Source organism: Dipodomys merriami, unplaced genomic scaffold, assembly GCF_024711535.1.
Source record: "Dipodomys merriami isolate MVZ:Mamm:240054 unplaced genomic scaffold, mDipMer1.0.p SCAF_21, whole genome shotgun sequence".
NCBI classification, from domain to species: domain Eukaryota; kingdom Metazoa; phylum Chordata; class Mammalia; order Rodentia; family Heteromyidae; genus Dipodomys; species Dipodomys merriami.
The window spans coordinates 28,809,352-28,836,411 of NW_027203493.1; the positions used below are offsets into that span (position 1 = coordinate 28,809,352).

At 39.6% G+C, this 27,060-nt stretch overlaps 1 protein-coding gene and 1 pseudogene across 1 annotated transcript; one reads left to right on the forward strand and one right to left on the reverse strand.

Annotated features, from left to right (window-relative positions):
* Nucleotides 1–816: 816 nt before the first annotated feature.
* On the forward strand, nt 817–27,060 carry Tph1 (tryptophan hydroxylase 1). The gene is made up of 11 exons (XM_070032061.1): nt 817–847; nt 5,278–5,420; nt 10,222–10,405; nt 12,362–12,462; nt 15,278–15,345; nt 16,528–16,724; nt 19,664–19,799; nt 20,517–20,643; nt 22,642–22,737; nt 23,358–23,491; nt 26,081–27,060. Exons 2-11 carry the CDS (start codon nt 5,304–5,306, stop codon nt 26,253–26,255), a joined length of 1,335 nt encoding a protein of 444 aa, XP_069888162.1. The 5' UTR covers nt 817–847; nt 5,278–5,303; the 3' UTR covers nt 26,256–27,060.
* On the reverse strand, nt 1,830–2,359 carry LOC138833510 (transmembrane protein 126A pseudogene; annotated as a pseudogene).

The window sequence follows — 27,060 nt, forward strand, 5'->3', positions numbered from 1 at the left end:
ATTAGATGTAAGTAATCTAAAGATGAATTATAGCACAGAGGAAGATGTGTAGAGATTAGATATAAATTCGGTATGAGGGACTTGAGTATTCCTAGGTTGTGGCATCTGTAGGGGTCCGGGAAGCAGTCCTCACAGGATGCAAAGGGACCCAAGTATTGTGTTCTTTGTGGTAAGACATAACCAACAGACTACTCAACCAAAAAGGAAGGTATTTCAAACATTTACCTTCTGTGTCACGTTCATCTAGCACGCTCACCGGCTTGCAGCTTAGAAAAAAATAAATTACAAGAGCACTGAGAGCTTCCCTTCTAAGTAGAAGTCCATCCATTGCGCAGCCTAAAAGAACAAGGAACGACACTCAGAAAAGTATACGGCAGGACTGGACTATCACATAACCCAGAAGCACAGAGATGGGGGGGGGGGGAGGATTTCTACCTTGCTCTCCAACCAGAGGGGAGCCCTACAAGCCTACAGGAAGTCATTAAGTCTGTAATAGAGGTTATTTGGTTTGGAGGGAAGTTCTAACTCTGGATTGTTTAATATTAGTCAGACTTTTGTGGTTAAGGATGGCCCAGTATGAGGTTAATTAAAAGGCCTGTCAAATACACCTGAAGGTTAAGGGCGGCAGCTGGCAGTCACCATCAGCACTCAGAGGAGGCCAGCTCCGGGCGGATGCTCACCCGCCCACCAGCAGAGCCCCCAACACAGGTGCCTTGGTGCTCCCTTCTCATTGGCTATTGCCCGGTACCTCGGGCGCTCATTGGCCGGCTCGGACTCAGGCTTCTTTTATTAGCGACCCGCAGCGCAGGTCCACAGGCTGGTCCCGCTGATCACAGTGGCGCTCGAGGTGAGTGGGGTGGTCCCTCCTCCGCCCCATCAGGAACTCCGGGAAATATTTGGGGGCAATGGGTTGGTGCGGAGCATGGGCAAAGTCACCTCCCCGCACCCCCAAAGTTAATCCTCATTAGGAGCTGTGGCTGGTAGGTCAAAGCTACCCCTTGTGAGCCTGAATGCTTTACTCTCCTGTCTTCTTTGCGGGGGTGGGGGACAGAAAGTATTTTTGAGGGGCTTCTGTTCTTTACCTAGCACCTTTAAAACAACTCCTGCGAGGTAGATGTTTCTTGCGTTTTATCAATGATGATATTGGGGTTTTGAGTTGAACCGAAAATCTATGTAACTTCAAATGAGCAGACACATTCTTCTTCCATCCATCTCCACCAAGGGGCAGCGTCTTCTCCTCTCTTCTCATAATTGGAATGTTCTCTCAGATTCTCCAGAGGAAAGGGTGTCTCAGATGCCAAGCTTCTGAGCATCACACCTACCTTCATTACCTCCAGGTCTCCAGAAGACAGAGGCAACATCTAGTTAATAGTTTACAGCTAGTTAATAGCCCACGTAAACTTCACCTTGGCTAAATGTAAACTGTTCGATTTGCAGAGTTTTAAAACTAAATCCCAGTTGATGTTTTCTTAAGGTAGGAAGAAGAAAGACAAGAGTTGAACTTGTTAATTCAGTAAAAGTCTGTGCTCCAGATCTTTCTGTAAAGTTATTGTCTGTGGGTTACACATTTTATTACTAGAATTCATGTACACATTATTATGCATTATGATAGCACATATTATTACTATAATAAGATGTAATGCACATAATTTAAATGTGTACAAGATTATCTTATATACTATGTTATATACTATAAATACTATACTATACATATACTATGTTAATTCTTCAGATAGGAATGTATCTTCAATCTTTTTTCTTGCCAGTTCCTTTATGTCCTGGACTAATATTTTTCTTTTTTAATTTTTCACCAATTTATTTTATTTGTTTTAAGTCATTTTTAGGTCAGGATCAGGTAACTGAAGAGCCTTTAGCTTATATTGTCTAGATCCAAGGTATGCTTCAAATGCAGTCTGAAGTAAAATGGGAAATAACATTTTTCTAAAGACAGGCTTAGAAATCCTGATTGAGTAAGTTAAGAGGTTTGCTTTATCTGGTAGCAGCGCTGATCCGTACCTGGCTGCTAGACCACCATTTACAGGAATAGCCAAGATGACTACCCACAACTAGACCAATCAGTCCACCCCGTGTCACAGTACAGGTTTCACAACTCAAGTCACCTGTACTCAAAGGTAAACTTACAAAACCTTTGTAAGCCACATTAGCTGTCAAAAATGGGATCACTGCCACTGGTAAGCCAGATGCCACTGGAGCCTATCTGCTTCTGGAAGTTGGTTAATTTTTCTGGTTATGATACCAAAAACTAAGTTTTCCTTGAGAGTATCATCTGGTTTATGATCCATCTTGAACCTCCCAGCAGCCGGCTCTGGGTTTCCGCCTGGGCCACTCGGGTCTCACTACCACCTTTGCTCCATTTGCCTGGGCGCAGCCATCTTTGGCTCTGGAATAATATTTTTCATGGGCAATATTTTCATCTGTATTTCCTCTCCATTTTCAACCTCATACCCACCTCCTATTTAGAAAAGGAAACCAAGATTCTCTGGGAATTCTTTCCAAGCTAGTCTTCCTTTGTAGCTGTCCGTTCTGTCTTCAAACAGTATTCACATTTTCAAGACTTTTTTGATACTGCTTTGGGTTCCCTAGATAAAATTAAATTGATCTAACTGAGAGAAGAAAAAAGTTGATCAGGGCATGCACCTTAACTATCCTTTGTCATGGGGCTGCTAATGTACCTAACTGTTTCTTGGTATGCCTTATGGCTAATGCTTGGTTCTCCAAGGAAATGCAGGAGTACAATGATTCCCTTTGAGGAACATTTCTTGCCCACCTTTCAGGAATGCTTTAAAAAGATAATGCAGGGGCTGTGAAGGTGGCTCAGTGGTAGAGTGCTTGCCTTGCAGGAGGCCCTGGGTTTGATTCCTCAGCACCACATAAGCAGAAAAAGCCAGAAGTGGCACCGTGGCTCAAGTGGTAGAGAGCTAGCCTTGAGCTGCAGAGCTGAAGGACAGCGCCCAGGCCCAGAGTTCAGGCCCCATGACCAGCAAAAAAAAAAAAAAAAGAAGAAAGATAATGAAAACATCTTGTCTACTTCTACATATGGGTTCGAACAAGTGTGACCCATTAGTAATTTTGTAGCCTTTAAACTTACCAAGTTAGAATTGACAGGCTGGTATTTACAGGCTAGAGGGATTCCCCAAAGGTGGAAGAGAAGGTAGAAGGTTGAGGAAGGAAAGAAAAACAAAGGTCCAATACTGAGGGTCTGAAAAGCAGTTGAAGATAGTTGAATGAAGGAACAAAAATTGATTCCTCATAAGCACTACTAACCAGCAAAAATTATAGAATGTTATGAAAATATGGATGATAACATATTTTCTCCCCAGGCTATGGCCCCCAATGTTCCGAAAAGGAGAAAGATACATGTTTTTAAGGACCTGGTGTTAAAGACCTGTTCTCACCTTCTCCACATGTTCATGGGCATGGATAGCTTAGTTACTAAAATTTTCAGTTTTCTCATTGATAAAATTAATATAATTTCTGTCCACTCCTCTAAGGTTTTTAAGAGAATTAAATGGGATAATACTAGTGCATGATAATTTTAGCTTAGACATTTTGACAAATGGGTGCTAAGAATGGATGAAATCTAGCCATCAATAGAATGTGGAACTACTTTTTTCCTTATCTCCATATTCTCTGAACTTATAGTTAGATGACTTTCAATCTGTTACAAGCCTGATAAATATTTTTTTTTTTGGGGGTCCAGTCGTGGGGCCTGAACTCTGGGCCTAGGCGCTGTCCCTCAGCTCTTCAGCTCAAGGCTAGCACTCTACCACTTGAGCCACAGCGCCACTTCTGGCTTTTTTTCTTTTTGGGGAATTGAATCCAGGGCCTCAGGCATGCAAGGCAAGCGCTCTACCACTGAGCCACCTTCCCAGCCCAAGCCTGATAAATATTTGTTCAACTAAATTCCAAAGGCATCAGAATGGTTCAGTTCTAAAACAGAAAACTAGCATTCCACTGGCAAATTCATTATCAGACTATTGTTTATGACCATATAGTTGAGAATAATTGAGGCTACTTGGTACTTTATTCCTCTGTCACGTCAGGTGAGTCTGTTTGGGGCTTCCTCCTGTCTTTTAAGGAGCCCTTAGATGTTATGCAGCATGTATTAAGAAAAAGGATGCGCATTATTTACCATATCTAAGATATGGAACCAACCCAGGTGCCCCTAAGTAGATGAATGGATCAAGACAATGTAGTATATATGTATACAATGGAATTATATGCTTTCATCAGAAAGAATGACACCACTTCATTTGTAAGGACATGGAAGGACTTGGAAAAAATCATATTAAGCTAGACCCCCCAAAATAGGTTCCATGGTTTCCCTTATTTGTAATAATTAGTAATACGTCTAGGATAAAAATCTTAGCAGATGAGCAGAATAACTCAATAGCTATGTACATATGACCATATAAGATGATGGTAAGTGAAATGAGCTCCAAGACATGGACACAAGAGGTTTTTCTTTGTTGTTGTTCTCAATGTACTACGTGATTTCTTTTTTGTTTGTGTTTTTTTTTCCTCCTATGGTTTATCCCGTTGTCACTGTATTTGATTTTGGTACCCTGGGTATTGTATATATGTTTATCTGAGCTAGGGAAAGGAAGGGGAACAACAGAATGGTGAGACAAAGGACAAAGTGGGAACCTATGCAACAGTGATACTCACAAGACAATATGTTGGAAATAATCTGTACAACTTGGAGGGGGGATGGGAAGAGGGAAAGAGGGAGAAAAATGAGGGAGGGGGTAACAAATGAGACAAGAAATGTATTCACTACCTTACTTATGAAAACTGTAATCCCTCTGTACGTCACCTCGACAATAAAAAAATAAAGAAAAAGACTTCATTGGATGGAAGGGAAAGCTCATAAGAGCTTTCTAATCAGAAAGCCTAAAGTCTTTATTCAAGAGTACTAAAATTTTGATGGGAGGAAGGTAGGCATTTACAGAGGGAGAACACTCAGTATCAAGTTACCAGGAAAGTTTATACTCTAAAAGAATATTTGGATTGGTAAAAGAAGAAAAGAGAACCAGCAGCATATGTATTTTATGTCTGTTAAAGTCTAGGCATTGCATTAGGCAAGGTGTTGCTATGTTTTGATCTCATTGTAGTCTTGCAAGGCAGAACTACACATTCACATTTCGCAGGTGAAGAAACAGAAGCTTGGAGAAATGAACATGCCCTAAGTTATCAAATATTTTCTGTGTTGTACAACCTCATGTTTAGCCTTATGTCTGTATTTTTATACTTTAGTGTTGGAGAATCACTCTAAACTCATCATGATCGAAGACAATAAGGAGAACAAAGACCATTTGTTAGAAAGGGGAAGAGCAACTCTTATTTTTTCCTTAAAGAATGAAGTTGGGGGACTTATAAAAGCACTGAAAGTCTTCCAGGTAAGTACTCCACACACACACACACACACACACACACACACACACACACACACACACACACACACACACACACACACACACACACACACACACACACACACACACACACACACACACACACACACACACACACACACACACACACACACACACACACACACACACACACACACGCTGGTCCTGGGGCTTGAATTCAGAGTTGAGTGCTGACCTTGAGCATGTTTACTCAAGACTAGCACTCTACCACTTGAGTCATAGCTCCACTTCCAGAAATAATAGTCTCACAGACTTTATTGCCTGAGCTAACGTTGAAGTCCTGAGTAGCTAGGATTACAGGCATGGGCTACTGGCACCTGGCACCATATTTCTTTCTTTCTTTTTTCTTTTTCTTTTTTGTGAACATACTGTACAGAGGGGGTACAATTACATGGGCAACATAATGAGTACATTTCTTATCAAGCATTGCAGCCTCCTCCTTTGTTTACCCTTCACATCCCTTCCCTGCCTCCACCCCCCCCCCCCCGCTTCCCCCATTCCCCCCCGCCCCCCCCACACCAAAGTTGTAAAGTTCGTTTTAGACATGACAACTTGTACTTCTCATTGTTGCAACGGGTCCACCTGTATCCTTAAACGACTTGTTTTTCCCCATCTCCTCCACAAATTATATCGACATCAAATATAGTGAAAGCAGGGGTTATACTGTGGGGGAGGGACATACAAAGTGACAAAGAAATAATCTTATAAATGCGTTAGAAACAAATGCATGAAAGAAAAATACCTTTAAATACATATCTAAGGGTTCATTTTCCTAACATCACATTATCTGACCTTTTCTGCTTGACTCATACATATACTAGATATTGAAAATAAGGGAAACCATGGGACCTATGTTTCTTTGGGCCTGGCTTACTTCACTTAATATAATTTTTTCCAAGCCTTTCCATTTCCTAACAAATGGGGCAATGTCATTCTTTCTGATGGAGGCATAGAATTCCATTGTGTATATATACCACATTTTCTTGATCCATTCATCTACTGAGGGGCATCTGGGTTGGTTCCATATCTTAGCTATGGTAAATAATGCTGCAATAAACATAGTTGTGCTGGTAGCTTTAGTGTAGTCTTGTTTGTAAACATTTGGGTAAATGCCCAAAAGTGGGATTGCTGGGTCATAGGGGAGCTCTATGTGAAGTCTTTTGAGGAAACTCCATACTACTTTCCAAAGTGGTTGAACAAGTTTACATTCCCACCAACAATGCAGCATCTGTTGTTGTTAGAGTTCTTGATTTTTGCCATTCTAACTGGGGTGAGGTGGTATCTCAATGTTGTTTTGATTTACATTTCTTTTATGGCTAGGGAGGTTGAGCATTTCTTCATGTGTCTATTGGCCATCCTTCTTTCTTCTTCAGAGAAGTTTCTCTTTAAGTCTTTAGCCCACTTATTTATTGGGCAGTTGTTTCTTTGAGGATTTGTTGTTGGGGGATTTAATTTAAGTTCCAAGTATATTTTAGATATGAGACCCTTGTCTGTTGTATGGCTAGTGAAGATCTTCTCCCAATCCGTGGGCTTTCTATTGATCTTGCTAGCTATGTCCTTTGCCATGCAGAAGCTCTGCAACTTCATGCAATCCCATTTGTCCAACCTTTCTTTGATTTGTTGTGTTTCTGGGTCTCTATTCGGAAATATGGGCCTGAGCCAAAGAGACCTAGGGTTTCTCCTATACCATCCTGTAATGTCTTGGCACCATATTTCTTGATAAAACTTTTCTAAGATGAATCTATAAAACTGCACTTAAAGTACAAATTATCGCAAATTCTTCAGAGATGAACAGACATTTCTTAACTTAGATTTCAAAACTATTTTTCAGTTCTAATGAATGGGTCAGAGATTTAGACAGCCTATGGAAGAGTAGATAGGAATAGCCAATAAAGAATTGGGGGGCCAGGTGCCAGGCCCACTCCTATAATCCCAGCTACTCAGAAGGCTGAGATATGAGGATTGTGGTTCAAAGCTAGCTCTGGCAGAAAAGTCCTCATGTGACTCCTATTTCCAGTTAGCCACTCAAAAACTGGAAGTGGTGCATGGCTCAAAGTGGTAGAGCACTAGCCTTGAGCAAAAGAGCTCAGGGACAGCACCCAGATCCTGAGTTAAAGCTCCACTTTTAAAAATTCTTTAAAAAAAAAAGAGAATGGCAGGGGAGGGGGGAGATTTACTTCATAATTGCAAAGATACTTTAATTAAATAAAATATTTTAAACTCAATGATATACCTACTCATATATTATTTTTGTTGTTGTTGTTTGTGGGGGCTTGAACTCTGGGGCTGGGCACTGACCCTGTGCTCTTCAGCTCAAGGTGAATGCTCTACCACTGGAGCCACAGCACCACTTCCTGTCTTTTGAGTGGTTTATTAGAGATAAGAGTTTCACGGAGTTTCCTGCCTGAGCTGGCTTTGAACATCAGCTGGCTTTGAACGTGATCCTCAGATCTCAGCCTCCTGAATAGCTAGGATTACAGTCATGAGCCACCGACGACGCCTGGCTCTACTCATATATTTGATAACATTATTTAATGATACACTAATAATACATTTGCAGATACCAAAGTAGTAGTACAATTATACTGTTCCACACAGTCAGAATTTCAATGCATTTGGTTTTTAAATGTACCTTCACTGTAAGCATAAACAGGTGTGATATAGGGAAGCTATGAGCCCTAAAATGTTTGTATTTTCTGGCTCTGTTATTTTTTTAATTTGTCCTGGGGCTTGAACTCTGGGCCTAGGTGCTGTTCTTGAGCCTCTTTGTACTCAAGGCTAGTGCTCTACCACTTGAGCCACAGCGCCACTCCCTGCTTTTCTGAGTAGTTTATTGGAGATAAGAGTATCACAGACTTTACTGCCTGGGCTGGCTTCTAATTGTGATCCTCAGATCTCAGCCTCCTGAGTAGCTAGGATTATAGGCGTGAGCCACCAGCACCCAGCAATAATTTTATTTCTGTTAAATTGTCTTGAGAAAATATGGATGAGTCAGGCAGAACATGAATGTTTACTGAATTTCAGGTTCTAGATGCTGTGCTAGGTTTTAAAAACATAAATCTGAATAAAGTGGACAGTGTACATACCTGCCCTCACAAAATATGTAATCTAATGAAGAATACAGACATTAAAAAATAATTATAGGGGCTGGGAAGGTGGCTCAGTGGTAGAGCGCTTGCCTTGCATGCCTGAGGCCCTGGGTTCGATTCCCCAGCACCATATAAGCAAAAAGAAAAAAGCCAGAAGTGGCACTGTGGCTTGAGTGGTAGAGCACTAGCCTTGAGCTGAAGAGCTGAGGGACAGCGCCCAGGCCCAGAGTTCAGGCCCATGACCGGACCCCCCCCCCAAAAAAAAAATTATAGCTGGACATCAGTGGCTCAGGCCTCTAATCCTACTCAGGAGGCAGAGGTCTGAGGAAGTTTAAAGCCAGCATGGGCAAGAAAGTCTATGAGACTCTTATTTTCAACAATTAACTACTAAAAAGACAGAAACAGAGCTATGACTAAAAGTGGTAGAGCACTATCCTTGAGCAAACAAAGCTCAGGGGTGGAGCCCAGACCCTGAGTTCAAGCCTCAGGACTGGCACAGGAAAAAAAAAAAACACCCAAAACACCACCAAAAAACAAAAAGGTAGTTATAATAAGAAAATAATTACATGTGTGCAAACTAACCTAAAAGAGAAGTAGCAGGGGGGCTGGGAAGGTGGCTCAGTGATAGAGCGCTTGCCTTGCATGCTTGAGGCCCTGGGTTCGATTCCTCAGCATCACATAAGCAAAAAGAAAAAAGCCGAAAGTGGTGCTGTGGCTCAAGTAGTAGAGCGCTAGCCTTGAGCTGAAGAGCTGAGGGACAGCGCCCAGGCCCAGAGTTCAGGCCCCACAACTGGACCCCCCCCCAAAAAATAAATAAATAAGAGAAGTAGCAGGTACTGTGACAGCATGGAATTAAAGGACCTAACATAGTTTAATAGCTTGGGGACGCTAAGGTTTTATTTATAGGAATTAAAAATTATAAACTGGGCTGGGAATGTAGCTTAGTGGTAGAGTGCTTGCCTAGCATGCATGAAGTCCTGGGTTTGATTCTTCAATACCACATAAACAGAAAAAGCCATCTAAGGTGCTGTGGCTCAAGTAGTAGAGTGCTAGCCTTGAGCAAGAGAAGCTCAGGGACAGTGCACAGGCTGAGTTCAAGCCCCAGGACTGGCAAAATAAATTATAAACCAACTACTTGGCTACAAGCTGGATCATGTTACTGGAACACCATTATCATAGTGTTTATCCTCATTTACCTACCTTGGTGAGAGAGCATCCCTCTTGTACCAAGTTTACAAGGGGGTAAATCCAAAGCTCAGGCTGACATGGGAAGATCAAAAGCAAAGTTCAGATGCTTACTAAATTTTTAGGTCTTAAATACTCTGTTAAATCTGTTGCATTTAATTTTATGAATGCACTGTTTCAAAGGCTAATATTTATTTCTCAGGACTAATATTGTTATCATATTTGGAAAACTAACTTTGTGAGGCTTTTCCAAAGGTTCTTCAGAAGATTTGGTGTTATGACAATCTGTGGAGGACTTCCAGTGGTGTTATTTTATTGTTTTTTTTTTTGAGAATGTGATGAATTTTATGTTGTACATTATTTTGCTTTTAACAGCACGTACAAGCAGCCATTTTCCCTCTGACGTGTAAAATTGGTTTTCAGGGGTAATGAAAGTAATCTGTTAACATTTAACAGAATTCCATGTGATCTTTACCCTTTACTTTATACAGGAGAATCATGTGAATCTGTTACATATCGAGTCCCGGAAATCAAAGAGAAGAAATTCTGAATTTGAGATTTTTGTTGACTGCGATATCAACAGAGAACAATTGAATGACATTTTTCACCTGCTGAAGTCTCATACTAATGTTCTCTCTGTGAATCCGCCAGATAATTTTACTTTGAAGGAAGATGGTAAGTTTGAAAAGTGAAAATGCTACTTAGAAGAATAATTACCTAATGTACACTCAATCTTTCATTTATCTTGAAGACATGAAAGTAAAAATAAAATACTGTCATTTCAAATATCTGGGAAGATATTTGAAAGATGGCAAGAATTTCTTGATTCCAAAATCCTCCAGTTTTACAGTTCTAATGGGAACTTAGCATCTAGCAGGTATTGAATGAATATTGAATTTATTGATAGTGTCGATAGTGTCTAATGACTATATTATAAATTATGCACTACATTCCCGTCGAAAGTAAATGAGAAAGCAGTACAACTAAGACTTCCAATATGCAGATAGCCAAGATAGAGAGAAATAAAACCTTATGGCATTAGTAGATAAATGAATTGATTGAGGCATAATTTATATATGGTTGAGACCTAAAATAATTTCTTCAAATTACATTACAGACTGGAAGAAAGCAAAGGAAGGGAAGGGGCAACATTGTCCAAAAATGTATTCATTATCTGATTTATGAAATGGTAACCCCTCTATATAACATCTTAATAATAACAATACAATTATATTATAATTTGGAGTATATTCAGGACTGATACTTAGTGGTCTTATATTTGTGCAGCTGTATAATTAGTAAGATAGAGGTATAGTTCCATGACTGTCTGTCTGGGAGCTGCTGCCCTGAGTGCTTGTATTATGCCCAAAATCTCTATTGCTTCCTGCTGTCCCCTAGGACATCCATGCCCATCATTAATAAAGAAGGGTTTACACCTGGCTGAGCAAAAGTGAAGGCTCCCCTGCAATCTATTTGGAGTGGTCAGTGTCCTTGTTGTATTTGCTGTTAAATCTCTTAATACTACTCCTACAAACAGTAGAAAGAGCAAAGCACTGGAGCAGGGAGGATTGAGTCCTAATCCTTGTTCTTCTGTTAGCAGTGAGTAACCTTAGATAAATTTCCTTCCCTTTGTGGAGTTTGGTTATCTCACTTATAAAATGAAGAGTTTTATAGATGGCTAGATGGTTCCACTGATATTTAGGGTGCACTAATTTGTGCCACATATTTCTACTAAGAAACAGTAATACAAGCACAGTTCTTGTCCCTTCATCCCCAGTCTTCTGCGAAAGACAGACATACAAATACATATATTACAATAAAATAAGAAAGCCTTTAGAATGTCGAAGCCAGAGAAAATTCCCTGTTCCTATAGTCAGGAAGACTTTGTGGATTGAGGACGTCTTATTAGACTTGGGTCTAGGAGGATGAGAAGGTTGTTCTTAGGGAAATGGAAGGGTAGGGTGCAGTGTGGTGGAGTATGAGTGGGATGGATGGAAGGCAAATGTATAAAAACAGTCTTGTGATGTCTAGAAGGAATGGTAAGATCAAGGTGGCAAAAGCATAAACAAACTTCTAAGATTCTTTTGGTCTATAAGAGTATTTGAAGTTCTTATTAAACTTGAACTTTGGTCGGTAAAGTTATACAGCTTTATTCTGTTTTTACAGGGTAACTAAATATTTGGCTAAAAACAGTTTTTGAACTTTTGGTCTGTTGCTAAAGTAGTGTTCCTCCAATGTTTGGGAAATTAAGAGAACACTAATAAAATTTTTAATGAGTAAAATTCATTTCTTAGAAAGAAATATACTTGTATAATTTTGCTTTTATGTTCAAATTAAAAAATCTTATCTGAATTAATTTATTTCTTAATTTATTATTACTATTTTTTTTGCCAGTCCTGGGGCCTTATCTCAGGATCTGGGCATCTTTTGTTCAATGCTAGTACTCTACCACTTGAGCCACATTGCCACTTCTGTTTATGTGGAATCAAACCCAGGGCTTCATGCATGCTAGGCAAGCACTCTACCACTAAGTCACATTCGCAGCCATCTCTTAATTCAATCTTTTGATAGCCTTGTTCAAGATTTTTTCCCTTCAACTTCTAGCTGTTTTTTTTTTTTTTTATGTTGCAGGTATGGAAACAATTCCTTGGTTTCCAAAGAAGCTTTCTGACCTGGACTTCTGTGCCAACAGAGTTCTGATGTATGGATCTGAACTAGATGCTGACCACCCTGTATGGATTTTTACATACATATTCTCATGGAAATAGTTTAAAGAAAACTAAAAACTAAAAATATGTCTTCTAGACAAATAGGATCTTCTTTGAATCCTGATCTCTGCAAGCATTTGTAGACCCCTCCATTGGTGGAATAGATACTAGCTTCCTGAAGTGTCTAATTTCATTGAAGCTAAAAATATCTGTCTTAAGCCTGACATTACTATTATTAAGAGCTATTCCAAGAGTTGTAGAGTTGTGTGGTGTTTGCAATCATTTTTCAAAAATTTAAAATGAGCCAGGCCCTGTTGGCTCATGCCTGTAATCGTAGCTACTCAGGAGGCTGAGATCTGAAGATTGCAGTCCAAAGCCAGCCTGGGCAAACTCCGTGAGACTCTTATCTCCAATAAACCACTCAGAAAACTGGAAGTGGCCCTATGGCTCAAGCAGTAGAGTGCTCGCCTTGAGCTGAAGAGCACAGGGACAGCACTCAAGCCCAGAGTTCAAGTCCCACAACTGACCAAAAAAAACAAATTAAAATGGGCATGTGTTATTTGCATATGCCTTGCACAGGCAAGGCCCTGCCTTCAATCCTTAGTAACAACAACAACAACAACAACAACAACAACAAAAACAACAAAAGAAAAGAAAACAAAATAAAAATCAATCCAGAGCTTGAGGCTTATGAAAGAAAGCTCTAGATTTCTGGGAGGAAAGGAGATAAGAGAATGTAATTATGGAGTGTCACACACCCTTTATCCCCCTCTCTTTATTAGCTGTATGAATGTGACCTTATAATAATCTATTACATATGTGTATATATTGCATAATAAGGAATCTATACTTATATATGCTGAGACAGAAAATACCAGAGAAAGGTAAAATTTCGTGTGGGCCTTAAATGATTTCATCAGGTAAGAAATGGAGAGGAAGGATAATTCAGGAGAGAACAGTATAGGCAAAAGTCAGAAGAGAAAATCTGTAGCATGTTTATGGAAAGATGAATGGATCAATGTTATTAATCTACTACAAATTCTGTTGACATTTACCTCATTTCTTTATTTCCCACTACAACTCCCCTTTAGTTGGTTTCTTGCCTCTAAGTTTGCCAATTGCAAGACCATCCCTGTAGTCATTAGAATGAACTAAATCCTCTATCTGGCCATCATTCCTCTTCTCTCCTAAAAATCCAGCTAATAGGATCCAAAGTATGTATCTAGGATAACTGAAGACATCATGTCCTAAAATGTGTGCACAACTGTTCATAGCAGCATTTATCACAATAGCTGAATGAATAGAATGAATTCATTTTTCAAAAAAGTAGAAACCATACAAATATGCATGGATAAAGTTTGATACATATATACATATGTATATATATATATATATATATATATATATATATATATATAGTAGAATCTTTTTGGCTATAAAAGGCATAGAACACTGAAAGATGACAGTATGATTGATCCTTGCCAGTTACAAAAGGCCATGTCCTTTTATATGCAGTATCCCCCAAACAGAAAACAGATTACTGTTTGTCAAGTGGGAGAGGAAGTGGAGGAGTGATTGCAAATGAAAGTGATTGTGAAATAAATTTGTGTTAAAACGATGAATCCCATTCTCTCATTTCAGATGTCTTTTGTAGTCTTATTATTTTCATTATTTGCTCTTTCCTCCTGGATTTTGATTTTTAATTCCTTAATTTGTTTACTTTTTTTCTGAACTATTTTTCATAAGTATAAATACAGAACTATTTTGTTCAATTATTATCACTGCTTCTGCAAATAATGAATGTGTTTGAATTTTGTGATAAAATCTAAGGCTAGAATCAGTTAAGTTACTATTTCAAATAGTATTAATTCTTCTTCCTCTTCCTGCTCAGCATTGCTGGAGATTTAACCCTGGCCTCAGGCCTCAAGCATGTTAGACAAGCACTCCACCACAGCTCTACTACTGGGCCACCACAGATAAATAAAACTGAAGATATAGTTGAATGTTCAAAGAAAAAAAATAACCCTTAAAAAAGAGCCATGTATTTAACTAATGTGATGCTTTACCTATTCTTTATACTATGTTTTTAGGTTTTTGGGTTTTTTTTTTGGTCAGTTGTGGGTCTTGAACTCTGGGCCTGAGTGCTCTCTCTCAGCTCTTCAGCTCAAGGCTAGTGCTTTACCACTTGAGCTGCAGCAGTACTTCCATTTTTCTAAGTGGTTTATTGGAGATAAGAGTCTCATGGATTTACTTGCCCAGCTGGCTTTGAACCGAGATCCTTGATCCTCAGATCTCAACCTTCTGAGTAGTTAGGATTACACATGTGAGCCACTGGTGCCTGGCTATATATACTTTATATTTATATGTTTATTTATCTTTGGTAGTAGTTCTAGGGCTTGAACTCAGGGTCTAGGTGCTATACTTATTTATCTTTTGTGCTCAGAGATAGCATTCTACCACAATCTAGCCATAGTTCCACTTTTGGCTTTTTGGTTAAATAGACAGAAGACTTTCACAGAATTTCCTGCTCAGGCTGGCTTTGAACTTTGATCTCAGCCTCCTGAGCAGCTAGGATTACAGATGTGAACTACCAGCACCCTGCTTTTATGTCTTTGTATATAAAGAAACTTTTATGCTTATAACCAACTAGAGTTTAGTGCTGTCATGTGACATAGACTCCAAAGTGAAAATGATCATAAATCTCAAAATAATGCTTGATCATAGTATCAATTATGGTATAATTTTAATATAGTATCTCCAATAGTAATAATTCTTCTTAAATATCATTTTAGATATTTTTAGTGTGAACATTAAAAAAAAAACTATGTTTAATTATCAGGGCTTCAAAGACAATGTCTACCGTAAAAGACGGAAGTATTTTGCAGAATTGGCTATGAACTACAAACAGTAAGTATATTATAAAATAACATAATTGGCTTTGAGAAAATAAATGAATAGAATAACTTGGATTTTTTTCTTGGTCCAGTCATGGGGTCTGACCTCTGGGCTTGGGCACTGTCCCTCAGCTCTTCAGCTCAAGGCTAGCGCTACCACTTGAGCCACAGTGCCACTTCCGGCTTTTCTTCTTTTTGCTTATGTGGTGCTGAGGAATCCAACCCAGGGCCTCATGCATGCAAAGCAAACGCTCTACCACTGAGCTACCTTCCCAGCCCATAATTTGGATTTTTTTTTTTTTTTAGTAAATAAAAACAAAATAAGCCATGCATGGTGGCACATGCCTGGAATCCCCATACTTGGGATACCAAGGCAGGAGATTCTTGAGTTTGAGGCCGGCCTGTGCTCCCTAGGGAGTTCCAGACCAACCTGGGCTACATGGCTGCACAGACAGAATCTATCTTTAAAAATACAAGTAAAAACAAAAATAAAGGCAAATAACTTGAGGGTATGGGTGGTGTTGGGATAGATGGGGGGAGAATGATGCATTGTACTCACAAGCTTACATATTAAATCAAAATCCCTTTCTTTGTATATTTAATGATAATTTAAAAAATGGAGCCAGGTGCTAGTGGCTTGTAATCCTAGCTATTCAGGAAGCTGAGATCTTACGATCCTAATTCAAAAGCCTATGATGCCGGGCGCTGGTGGCTCACGCCTGTAATCCTAGCTACTCAGGAGGCCGAGATCTGAGGATCGCGGTTCAAAGCCAGCCCGGGCAGGAGAGACCGTGAGACTCCTATCTCCAATAAACCACCAGAAAACCGGAAGTGGCGCTGTAGCTCAAGTGGTAGAGCGCTCGCCTTGAGCTGAAGAGCTGAGGGACAGCGCCCAGACCCAGAGTTCAAGCCCCACGGCCGACAAAAAAAAAAAAAAAAAAAAAAAAGTCTATGAGACTCTTATTCCTAATCAATTACCCCTCTCCCTCCACCCCCCCACCATACCCAAAAGCCAGAAGTAGAGCTCTGGTTCAAGTGGTAGAACTCTAGGTTGAGCAAAAAAGAGGTCAGGGACAGTGCACAGGCCATGAGTTCAAGCCCCAGAACCAGCAAACACACAAAAAAGGAAAATAAAGTAAGCACTGCTGTTTATTAACTAGTAATTGGGAATGTTTCCTCCTCTTTATTTCATTAGTGGGGACCCGATTCCTAAGGTTGAATTCACTGAGGAAGAGATCAAGACCTGGGGGACCGTCTTCCGAGAGCTCAACAAACTCTACCCCACCCATGCTTGCAGAGAATATCTCAAAAACTTACCATTGCTTTCTAAATATTGTGGATATCGGGAAGATAATATACCACAATTGGAAGATGTCTCAAACTTTCTAAAAGGTAATATACTAAATTATTATTATTTTTTTGGGGTCCAGTCATGGGGCCTGAACTCTGGGCCTGGGCACTGTCCCTCAGCTCTTCAGCTCAAGGCTAGTGCTCTACCACTTGAGCCACAGCGCCACTTCTGGCTTTTTTTTTTCTTTTTGCTTAGGTGGTGCTGAGGAATCGAACCCAGGGCCTCTGGCATGCAAGGCATGCGCTCTACCACTGAGCCACCTTCCCAGCCACCTAAATTATTTTTAATGAGGAGAATGCTCATTCTTTTGTTTCCCTTCTGATCCTAGGGCTTTATGCTTAAGGCTAGCTAGCACTCTACCACTTTAGACTTTATTTTTGGTAATTTATCGGAGATAAGAGTCTCATGGATTTTTCTACCTGGGCTTGCAGCCTCCTGAGTAGCTAGGATTACAGATGTGAGCTACCAGAACCTGGCTGACCTCTCTTTTGATCATTACAGCCTAGAGGAATAAAGCCTAGTTACATGCAAGGTCAGGATTGTCCCGTTCTCTCTCCTTGAGTATTGGATCAGGACTGGGCACCAATTTGAAGAGGGATAATCACAACCTAGAGCAAGAATACAGCAAAGTGAGCAGGAAATTTGAAAATTTATCATGTTAAGTAAAATTTGAAGAAACTTTTAGGTTATTTGACTTGGAGTTTAGGGGATATTTGTTACATATTTTAAAACTTGCTTATTTGAAGACTGACTTAATAAAAGAGATCACTATGTGACACTATAGTAAAGGACTGTTCAATACCCAGTAGTCAGCATGGAGAATACCTTGTTAAAGCACAAACAGGGTAGGCCAGGTGTGGTGGTTCAAGCCTGTCATCCCAGTTAGGTAGGAGTATCATGTTCTGAAGTTAGTCCAGGGCAAAAGTATGAGACCCAACCTAAAGCCATAAAAGAAAGACAGAAAAAAGGATAGGATCTATCTCTATCTATCTTATCTATCTATGTATCTATGTATCTATGTATCTATGTATCTATGTATCTATCTATCTATCTATCTATCTATCTATCTATCTCTATCTATCTATCTATCTATCTATCTATCTATCTATCTATCTATCTATCTATCTATCTATCTATCTATCTATATGTCAAGCTATTCCCTTAGAGACTGGAGGCTAGGCTGGCTGTAGAATATCTTGTTGAAAATATTTCCAGGGCAAATGTCGAAATGTCAACATTAAAGACAATGGAAGGGGATACCTACACTGTCAAATGGCTACTGTCTATGGTAGCCATACTAGTCACGTTTTAAATGTTCAGTAGCTATATGTGGCTATTATTGCCTTATATGACAGCACAGCTATAGACTAGATAGAAAGTATTTCTTCATTCTGGAAAGTTCAATTGGACAGTACTCTGCCTATTAGTATGGGACCATTTGAGCACAGAGCAACTGGATGGAACTGGAATGCCTGAGTTGTGAAGGTTTGGGGGAGAGACTATATTAGAGCTTGCAGAGTCTCTCAAGTTCCTGAAGCCTAGCCACTGGCCCCTTTGACAGGACATATGTAGTCTTGGTGCTAGGAGGATAGAAATGTATCATTCAGGATAGCATGGCTAAAATCACATAGATTAAAAATGTTCTAAAGAAAAGGTCTTCATCTTTGTACAAAAAGAAAGTGCAACTAGGGAATATTGTCCTCCCCTGAGGAAGCAAAATGTAATAGAGAGAGACTTGATTGCTAATCTTACCTTTATCCTCTGTTCTTGAGCACTTTATCTAGTCTCTGTGCTTCAGTTTTTTTAAATTAATTTTTTTTTTTTGGTTGGTTGTGGGGCTTGAACTCTGGGCCTGGGTGCTGTCCCTCAGCTCTTCAGCTCAAGGCTAGCGCTCTACCACTTGAGCTACAGTACCACTTCCGGTTTTCTGGTGGTTTATTGGAGATAGGAGTCTCACAGTCTTTCCTGCCCGGGCTGGCTTTGAACCTCGATCCTCAGATCTCAGCTTCCTGAGTAGCTAGGATTACAGGTGTGAGCCACCAGCCTCTGGCTTAAATTAATTTTTTATTGTTATTATAAAAGTGATTATAGAGGGGTTACAGTTACATAAGTCAGGTAAGAAGTACTTTTGGATAATGTCACCTCTTCCCTTGTACTCTCAATTTTTTTCCTGCCATTCTCACAAGTTGTATAGTTCATTTTCAACATAGTGTGTGCTTTAGTTTTATAGCTGTCACAATAAGGCAATTCATGTTGTAAACATGAAAGAGATGGCCTTGGCCACTGTTAATTTTTTTTTTTTTTTTTTGCCAGTCCTGGGCTTGAACTCTATGTCTGGGCGCTGTCCCTCAGCTCTTCAGCGCAAGGCTAGCACTCTACCATTTGAGCCACAGCACCACTTCTGGCTTTTTCTGCTTATGTGGTGCTGAGGAGTCGAACCCAGGGCCTCATGCATGCAAGGCAAGCACTCTACCACTGAGCCACCTTTCCAGCCGTTGTTAATTGTTTAATAATTTATTAGTTCCCTTTATTAAGACACATGTCGTGCACACATGTGAGTGGTGTGTGTGTGTGTGTGTGTGTGTGTGTGTGTGTGTATGTATGTGTGTGTGTGCATGCTTGTGCCAGTCCTGGGGCTTGAGTTCAGGGCCTACATGCTATCCTTGAGCTTTGGTGCTCAGGGACAGTGCTCTACCACTTGAGCCACAGCTTCACTTCCAGCTTTTTGGTGGTTAACTGAAGAGAAGAGGCTCACCGACTTTCCTGCCTGGGCTAGCTTTGAACCATCATCCTCAGATCCCATCCTCCATAGTAACTGGGATTACAGGCATGAGCCACAGGTACCTGGCAGATGATATGTTCTCATTTCCATGTCCTTCCTCAAAGCATTAGTTGGTGCCATTGGCAGAAGTAAAATGTAGCCAACGATCCCCACCTGAGGTGAACATTTCTGTTTTCTGTTTTCTTCTTGGTTTTGCAGAGCGCACAGGGTTTTCCATCCGTCCCGTGGCTGGGTATTTATCCCCAAGAGATTTCCTATCAGGTTTAGCCTTTCGAGTTTTTCACTGCACCCAGTACGTGAGACACAGTTCAGATCCCCTGTACACCCCAGAGCCGTAAGTACTTCTGCTGCAGCTATTATAATAATGGTACCCACCCCATAGGTTTAATGAATTAGTATGTATGTACACTTGAACTAAACATTCCATGCTCTGTACAATTAGCCATTGTTATTATTATTGACAACTTGTTAGGTACCAGATGGTGTTCTGAGCTTAAGGAATGTGAAAACAAAATCAGAGAAAAATTCCTGTTTTCTAATGCTTGAATTTTGAGGAGTGAGGCTACATATAATAGTGTGTGTGTGTGTGTGTGTGTGTGTGTGTGTGTGTGTGTGTGTGTGTGTGTGTGTGTGTGTGTGTGTGTGTGTGTGTGTGTGTGTGTGTGTGTGTGTGTGTGTGTGCCAGAAAAAGAGAGAGAGAAAGAGAGCACAGATGCCATGGAGAAAAATAAATGTGGGAAAGAAGTTGGAAAAGTCTATGTGGGCGCTGTTGCTGTATGAAGGGTGATCGTGGAGAAAATGGCATTTGGGTAGTCACCTGATTTGGATGGGAGTGAGAAGATGGGGATGGATGTCTTTGAATATCTAATATGTATGCGCATGCTCGTGTGTGTGTGTACATGTAGCCAATATTTTGAACCAAAATTGTTACTTTACTTAGTGTCCTTCATTGTTACCTGAGCAACTAGAATAAAAAAAATAAATGTGGATTTTGACTCGATTAAATAGTTGATTATACATTTATGCTAAGCATCACAAACCTTTATTGCAGAGATACCTGCCATGAACTCTTAGGTCACGTTCCCCTCTTGGCTGAACCTAGTTTTGCACAGTTCTCTCAAGAAATTGGCCTGGCTTCCCTTGGAGCTTCAGAAGAGGCTGTTCAAAAGCTGGCAACGGTATGAGTCTGGCAGTAACTGTATAGTTCAGTACTTCTCAGTTGAGTGTAATGTATAAGAATGTATATAGTTCAAAAGTTCATGTTCAAGACCACGTTCAAGAAACGTTGCCTTTGCTCATAATATTTTAAATTAAATAAATTTAAGTAACATTAAAGTAGATGTGAAATTTAAGGGTTCTCAAAAGAAGACATGAGCTCTATAAAAAGTAGTATAGCACAATAATATGATTACTAGTTTGAATACTTTCTATTTCCAATAAAAATAGTGAGTGCCACAAGATTATATTAAAATATTTCAAACACTAGGCAGAAGATCCTGTCCTGGAAATAGAAAGATGAGAAGGCCATTGGGATATACTACATGAGGGGACAGTCATCTTGGAATGAGTGAAGTCTACAGGGACATTCACACAATCTACTCTGGGAGGGCAGAGAATCATCTGAGGAAGGTTTCATGAAAGGAACATTTGAAGTAACTGATGAAAAATGTATCAGGAAAGGAAGTAAGAGCATCTTAGGATGAGGATATACAAAGAAAGACAATAAGGTATTTGGTGTGTCTGGGTACCACAAGACACTGGAATCGAGTGTGTGAGGGTGGGGTGTGTGGTGTACAATGGGCAAGATGATTAGAGAAGTGCTTCTTAAATTGTGATTTGGGGATCCTGGGGGTCCCTCATGCCTTTTACAGGGTCCTTGAGGTCAAAATCGTGCCCAGACAAAAGATCTGGTTCAAAGTTCAAAGTGGATTTCATGTTAACAGAGTTCATTGAAAAGAGTTCAAATTTCACATGGCAGCTCAAGTCTAAGAAAAGACTATGTTGCAGTTTTTACTTAGTTCAAAGAAGAATAGGCACATTTAACTAAAAAGATGATTAAAATTCTCAGCCTTTTTCAACAGAGAAGAACTATATGGAGTGAATTAATTTCACATGTTTTAACCCAAATATATTGTAACAGGTGGAATGTAGAAACAGATGTTACAATCCATTTGTCTTCTGGCCAGTCATGAAATAAAGTCTAGCCAGACATTTATACTGTCTATAATAATATTGTTAACTAGCTTGATTCAATCATTTCACACTGTGGCGCCAATAACTACCTGACTTTAACTTGTGAAAAAAAATTAAAATACAGGGGCTGGGAAGGTGGCTCAGTGGTAGAGCGCTTGCCTTGCATGCCTGAGGCCCTGGGTTTGATTCCTCAGCACCCCATAAGCAAAAAAGAAAAAAGCCGGAAGTGGCACTGTGGCTCAAGTGGTAGAGCGCTAGCCTTGAGCTGAAGAGTTGAGGGACAGTGCCCAGGCCCAGAGTTCAGGCCCCACGACTGAACCCCCCCCCCAAAAAAATTAAAATACATCACTACTTTTTTGTTTTGTAAAATTGGCCTTGATTAAAATGTTACCATAAAATGGCTACTATACTTAAAACTATCATTAAATTATTTTTTATCAGTTTTAATTTTAATATGGTTGATATAGCTATCTGTGCCTCATAAGAGATCTTTGGGGTCCTCTGTAATTTTTAAGTTATGTATGAGTCTTCAGAGCAGCTTGGGAAATTACTTTTGTTTAGGATGAGCCAGACTGTAGAAAGACTATTGAATAAAGGTTAGGGTGGCTGGGCACTGGTGGCTCATGCCTCTAATCTTAGCTACTCAGGAGGCTGAGATCTGAGGATCGTGGTTCAAAGCTAGCTTGGGCAAGAAAGTCCATGAGACTCTTATCTCCAATAAACCACTCAGAAAATCAGAAGTGGTGCTGTGGCTCAAGAAGTAGAGTGCTAGCTTTGAACTGATGATCTCAAGGACAGTGCCCAGGCCCAGAGTTCAAGCCCATTGCCCCCCCCCCAAAAAAAAAAAGGTTAGGGTAATGGGATTTACCTACGAATATATTGGGCAATTGGCTAAGAGTTGAAATCTGTTTTAAACTGGAGTTGAAATCTGTTTTAAACTGAGCCATTCAGGATGTGAAAGTAATACTGACATCCTTTTGTAGTGCTACTTTTTCACTGTGGAGTTCGGTCTGTGTAAACAAGATGGGCAACTAAAAGTGTTTGGTGCTGGCTTGCTTTCTTCTATCAGTGAACTCAAAGTAAGAGACATAAATCTTTACACTTACCTGTTTCACCTGCTGTAATTGATATATTGACTATAACTGAAATAGTTTTTGTATTTGAAATAGTTTTTGATTTTGAATAAGACTTTGCTATAGAAATTCTTGTGTAGCAGAAAACATTATTTGAAGACATTTTTTCCTCTATGAAATATGCAAAGGTATTTTCCTTTCTAGTATATGAACAATAATTTTTACATCTAGTCAGGAATTGGGACTTAGTATCTATGCAGTGTTTCAGTGGACCTGTTTGTTGAGTGATAGATATCTATCCAACACTGTCCAAGATATTGTCTTGGTGTCAATGACTCTGTGCCCCCTGGTGGTGGGTGTAACTCAGTCAAGTATCAATGTAACTAGTTTTGGGTAGAAAGTAGGTGCTATAATGTAGGAATAAATGTCTTTGAGGCATTTTTTTGTGGGGGTGGGGGGAGGTGGCTGGAAAAAAGCCATCCATTTTGTTGGAGTATAATATGGATTAAATAGAGCTATAGGAAATAACTTTGAAACAGTACATTTAGAGGTGTGCCAGTTCTGGCAGCAGTGTACTCTGTGAAAATAGATTGTATTCTTTGACCCACTGACTCTTTGTCCTCTAGCATGCACTTTCTGGACATGCCAAAGTAAAGCCCTTTGATCCCAAGATTACTTGCAAACAAGAATGTCTCATCACAACTTTTCAGGATGTCTATTTTGTATCTGAAAGCTTTGATGATGCAAAGGAGAAGATGAGGTAAAGTGTATCTTTCTCATGCCTTCCTTCATTACCTTCTGAAAAAGTTAGATCTAATAATCATAATAAGTCACAAAAGGAAGGAACCAGATAATTAGAAGTCAGCACTCTAGGATGCTTCTTTTTTTTTTTTTAAACACTATCCCTTTTCTTCTCTTCTTTTTTTTCTTTTCTTCTCTTATTTTCTAAACATTTTTTTTCTTTTAAACTTTTCTTTTTTCAACTTCAAATGGTTGTAGAAGGAGGTTACCATTTAACATGAGTCCAGTGCTTCTTGATTAGAGTCATTCATTTTATCATTCCTTACTCAGTACATCTCCCTTTCATAAGAAATATTTAAAGTATGTTGCATATATTGAGGTACTTACAAATATGAATCAAGTACATTGAGAAATTGGTTTCTTTTCATTCCTTCTAATCAGAGAATTTATAGATTATTAGGGAAAATGAACTGTATAAAAGTTGCTATATGAAAGTACAGAAAATGATAAGAAAAGATATACAGCTGGAGTATTATTCTGTGTTGTATTCAAGAGTAATTCATTTCAGCTGGAAGAACAGGGATAGCTTACTGGCATGTGAAAAACAATGAAAAGATATACACTATTTAGCCTAAGAGACAATGTAGGAAAAGATAATGGGTTGAAAAGCATAGGAGATACAGCAATCAAAGCTATACTTTAATTTTTTTTATGGTGGCAATGAGGTTTTGAACTTGCTAGGCAAGCACTCTTCTACTTGAGTCATGCTCCCAGCCCTTACTGCTTTAGTTATTCATAAAGAGCCTTATGATTTTTTTTTTTTGGGTCCGGTCGTGGGCCTGAACTCTGGGCCTGGGCGCTGTCCCTCAACTCTTCAGCTCAAGTCTAGCGCTCTACCACTTGAGCCACAGTGCCACTTCAGCTTTTTTTTCTGCTTATGTGGTGCTGAGGAATCGAACCCAGGGCCTCATGCATGCAAGGCAAGCGCTCTACCACTGAGCCACCTTCCCAGCCCTGAGCCTTATGATTTTTGCCTGTGCCAGCCTCAAACCATGATCCTTCTAGCTATGCCTCCTGTGAAACTAGGATCATAGACATTTTCCTTCATACTCAGCATATTTATTATTATTATTTGTGGGGTTTAAACTTGGGATTTAGGTGCTTTCCCTGAGTTTTTTCATCAAAGCTAGAGTTCTATAACTTTGACTCACAGTGCCACTTCTGGTTTTCTGTGGTTAATTGGAAATAAGAGTCTCATGGACTTTCCTGCCCAGGCTGGCTTTGAACCACAATCCTGAGATCTGCCTCCTGAGTAGCTAGGATTACAGGTGTGAGCCACCAGGCACCTGGCTACTTTTTTTTTTTTTTTTTAAATAAGGTCTCACTAATTTCTTGACCCTCCAGGCTGGTCTTGAATCCTCCTCCTCCCATCTCTGATTCCCGAGTAGCTGAGGTAGCAAGTGTGAGCCACTATGATTGGAGTATACTTTACGCTTGTGAATAAATAAAATATTGTACACAGAAACACTTTTTGGAAGACTTTTTTTTTGGTCTTCAGGTGAACTAAGATAGAGGTAGAAGGAAAGGAAAGGACTATATGAGCAGAATTAACAAAACAACATTTGGTAGAGCAGGTACAAGGTCACACTGTGAGGAAGGAACAGATAGGAATTGAAGGCCTCTTCCTTAGTTTCTAAGGATTTGCTATTGTTGAGGAGTTAATCCATGCACAGAAGTAAACAATTCCAGCAGGGCTTTTTCTAGCACAGATGATACCTTTATGCAAATTAGAAGTGGTCCCCTCTTGGGACCATTTTTCAACCAAATTGGTTGAAACCTGGATTTCAGTTCCTACTCATATCCAATTATACTTAGCTGCACAATTACCCTTAGGAGTCCTGAACATGATCGTTAGTTATTGAAGCTACCATGGAGCAATTCAAATGATAAAGGAGGCTTAAAGACAGAGTAGCATTTAACTTATTTGAGAGGAGGCTAGAGTATTCTAAGTAGAAAGTATGTAAGAGGCAGGACTCTTTCTGGCTTTCCCAGCATGCCTTCACTCTGTGTGTGTGTGTGTGTGTTTGTGTGTGTGTGTGTGTGTGTGTGTGTGTGTGTGTGTGTGTGTGTGTGTGTGTGTGTAGATATATGATGTAGAATATAGCTGAGGATTACACATAGTCAAGTGATGTCATTCCTACTGATAGATAAATCTACTGTGGTTACTATCCTTAGTGTAGTAAAGAGAGCGGGGTTGTGGCTTAGCACTTCCTGGCATGTGGCTTAGGTTTTTATTCCAAGCACTGCAAGAAAGAAAGAAAGAAAGAAAAGGAATCCAAAGGATATATAAAGTAGTAATCATGAAGAAAGTGATCTCTAGGCTCTTTTCTAATAATGTCAGGGGACTTTAGGGTTTTCTACCTGTTGGATTCTATGGGGCCTCTGCACAGGCAGGTAGGAAAGACTACATTGGCTGTCCACATATTGAATAAAGACTTGTTTTTTGCCTACTCTGTGAAATAGGTTTATTTTTGGTTGTTATATGTTTAGTTTTCATCATTGCATGTTTTCAAGAAACTGACAGTCTCATACTTGTTTTCTGAAATAGAGAATTTACCAAAACAATTAAGCGTACATTTGGAGTGAAGTATAATCCATATACGCAGAGTATTCAGATCCTGAAAGACACCAAGAGCATAACCAGCGCCATGAACGACCTGCGGCATGATCTCGACATTGTCAGTGATGCCCTTGCTAAGGTTAGCAGGCAGTCAAGTATGTGACAATCATAGTCTTAATCCACAAAGCCATCTAGCATCAGCTCAGAGCTCAGGGGCAACTGAAGACCTGACTGGAGTGACAACTGCTTCTGGCTAAACAACGCTTTCTAATCCCACCCATGTCTGCATGAACACACCAGTTTTCATTTTGTTTTGTCTATTCTTTACTGAAGTATAAAATTTATATATCATGCAATTTACTAATTGCCCATTTTAATAGAGAATTTTTTTGACTTGGTGATAGATATACTTTTACTCCATTTATCCTTGTTTTTCTTGAGTAAAATGACCTTCTGATCACTTGATCACTGTTGCAGAGCTAACCCATAATTATTACCTATGTCTCTTACATCATTGAATTTGTGCTGAGCCCAACTGCAGTCACACATATAAATTTAATAGGAGACAAGCTGCCCTTGATGCTAAGATGAGCAAAATTATAGAAATTTTCACATATGAGCATGCCTAGTAAAGAACATATAGCTAGTCTAGTTTCAAGTAGTCTAGTCTTATAGAAATAGATAAATGGAAGTGGAGCTGTGGCTCAAAGGATAGAGTGCTAGTGTTGAGCAAAAGAGCTCAGGGATAGTGACCTGGCAGAGTTTAAGTGCTATAACTAACAAAACAAAAGCCTGAAATAGCTAAATATCAGCTTGATGTTGTGGCACATGCCCATAATCCCAGCATTCAGGAATGAGAGGCAGGAGGATTCAGTGTTTGACTCTGTTTTTTTTTTTTTTTTTTTTTTTTTTAAGTGGCTAAGTCTGGAAGGGTTGATTGTAGTATAAGTCTTTTTTTTTTTTTTTTT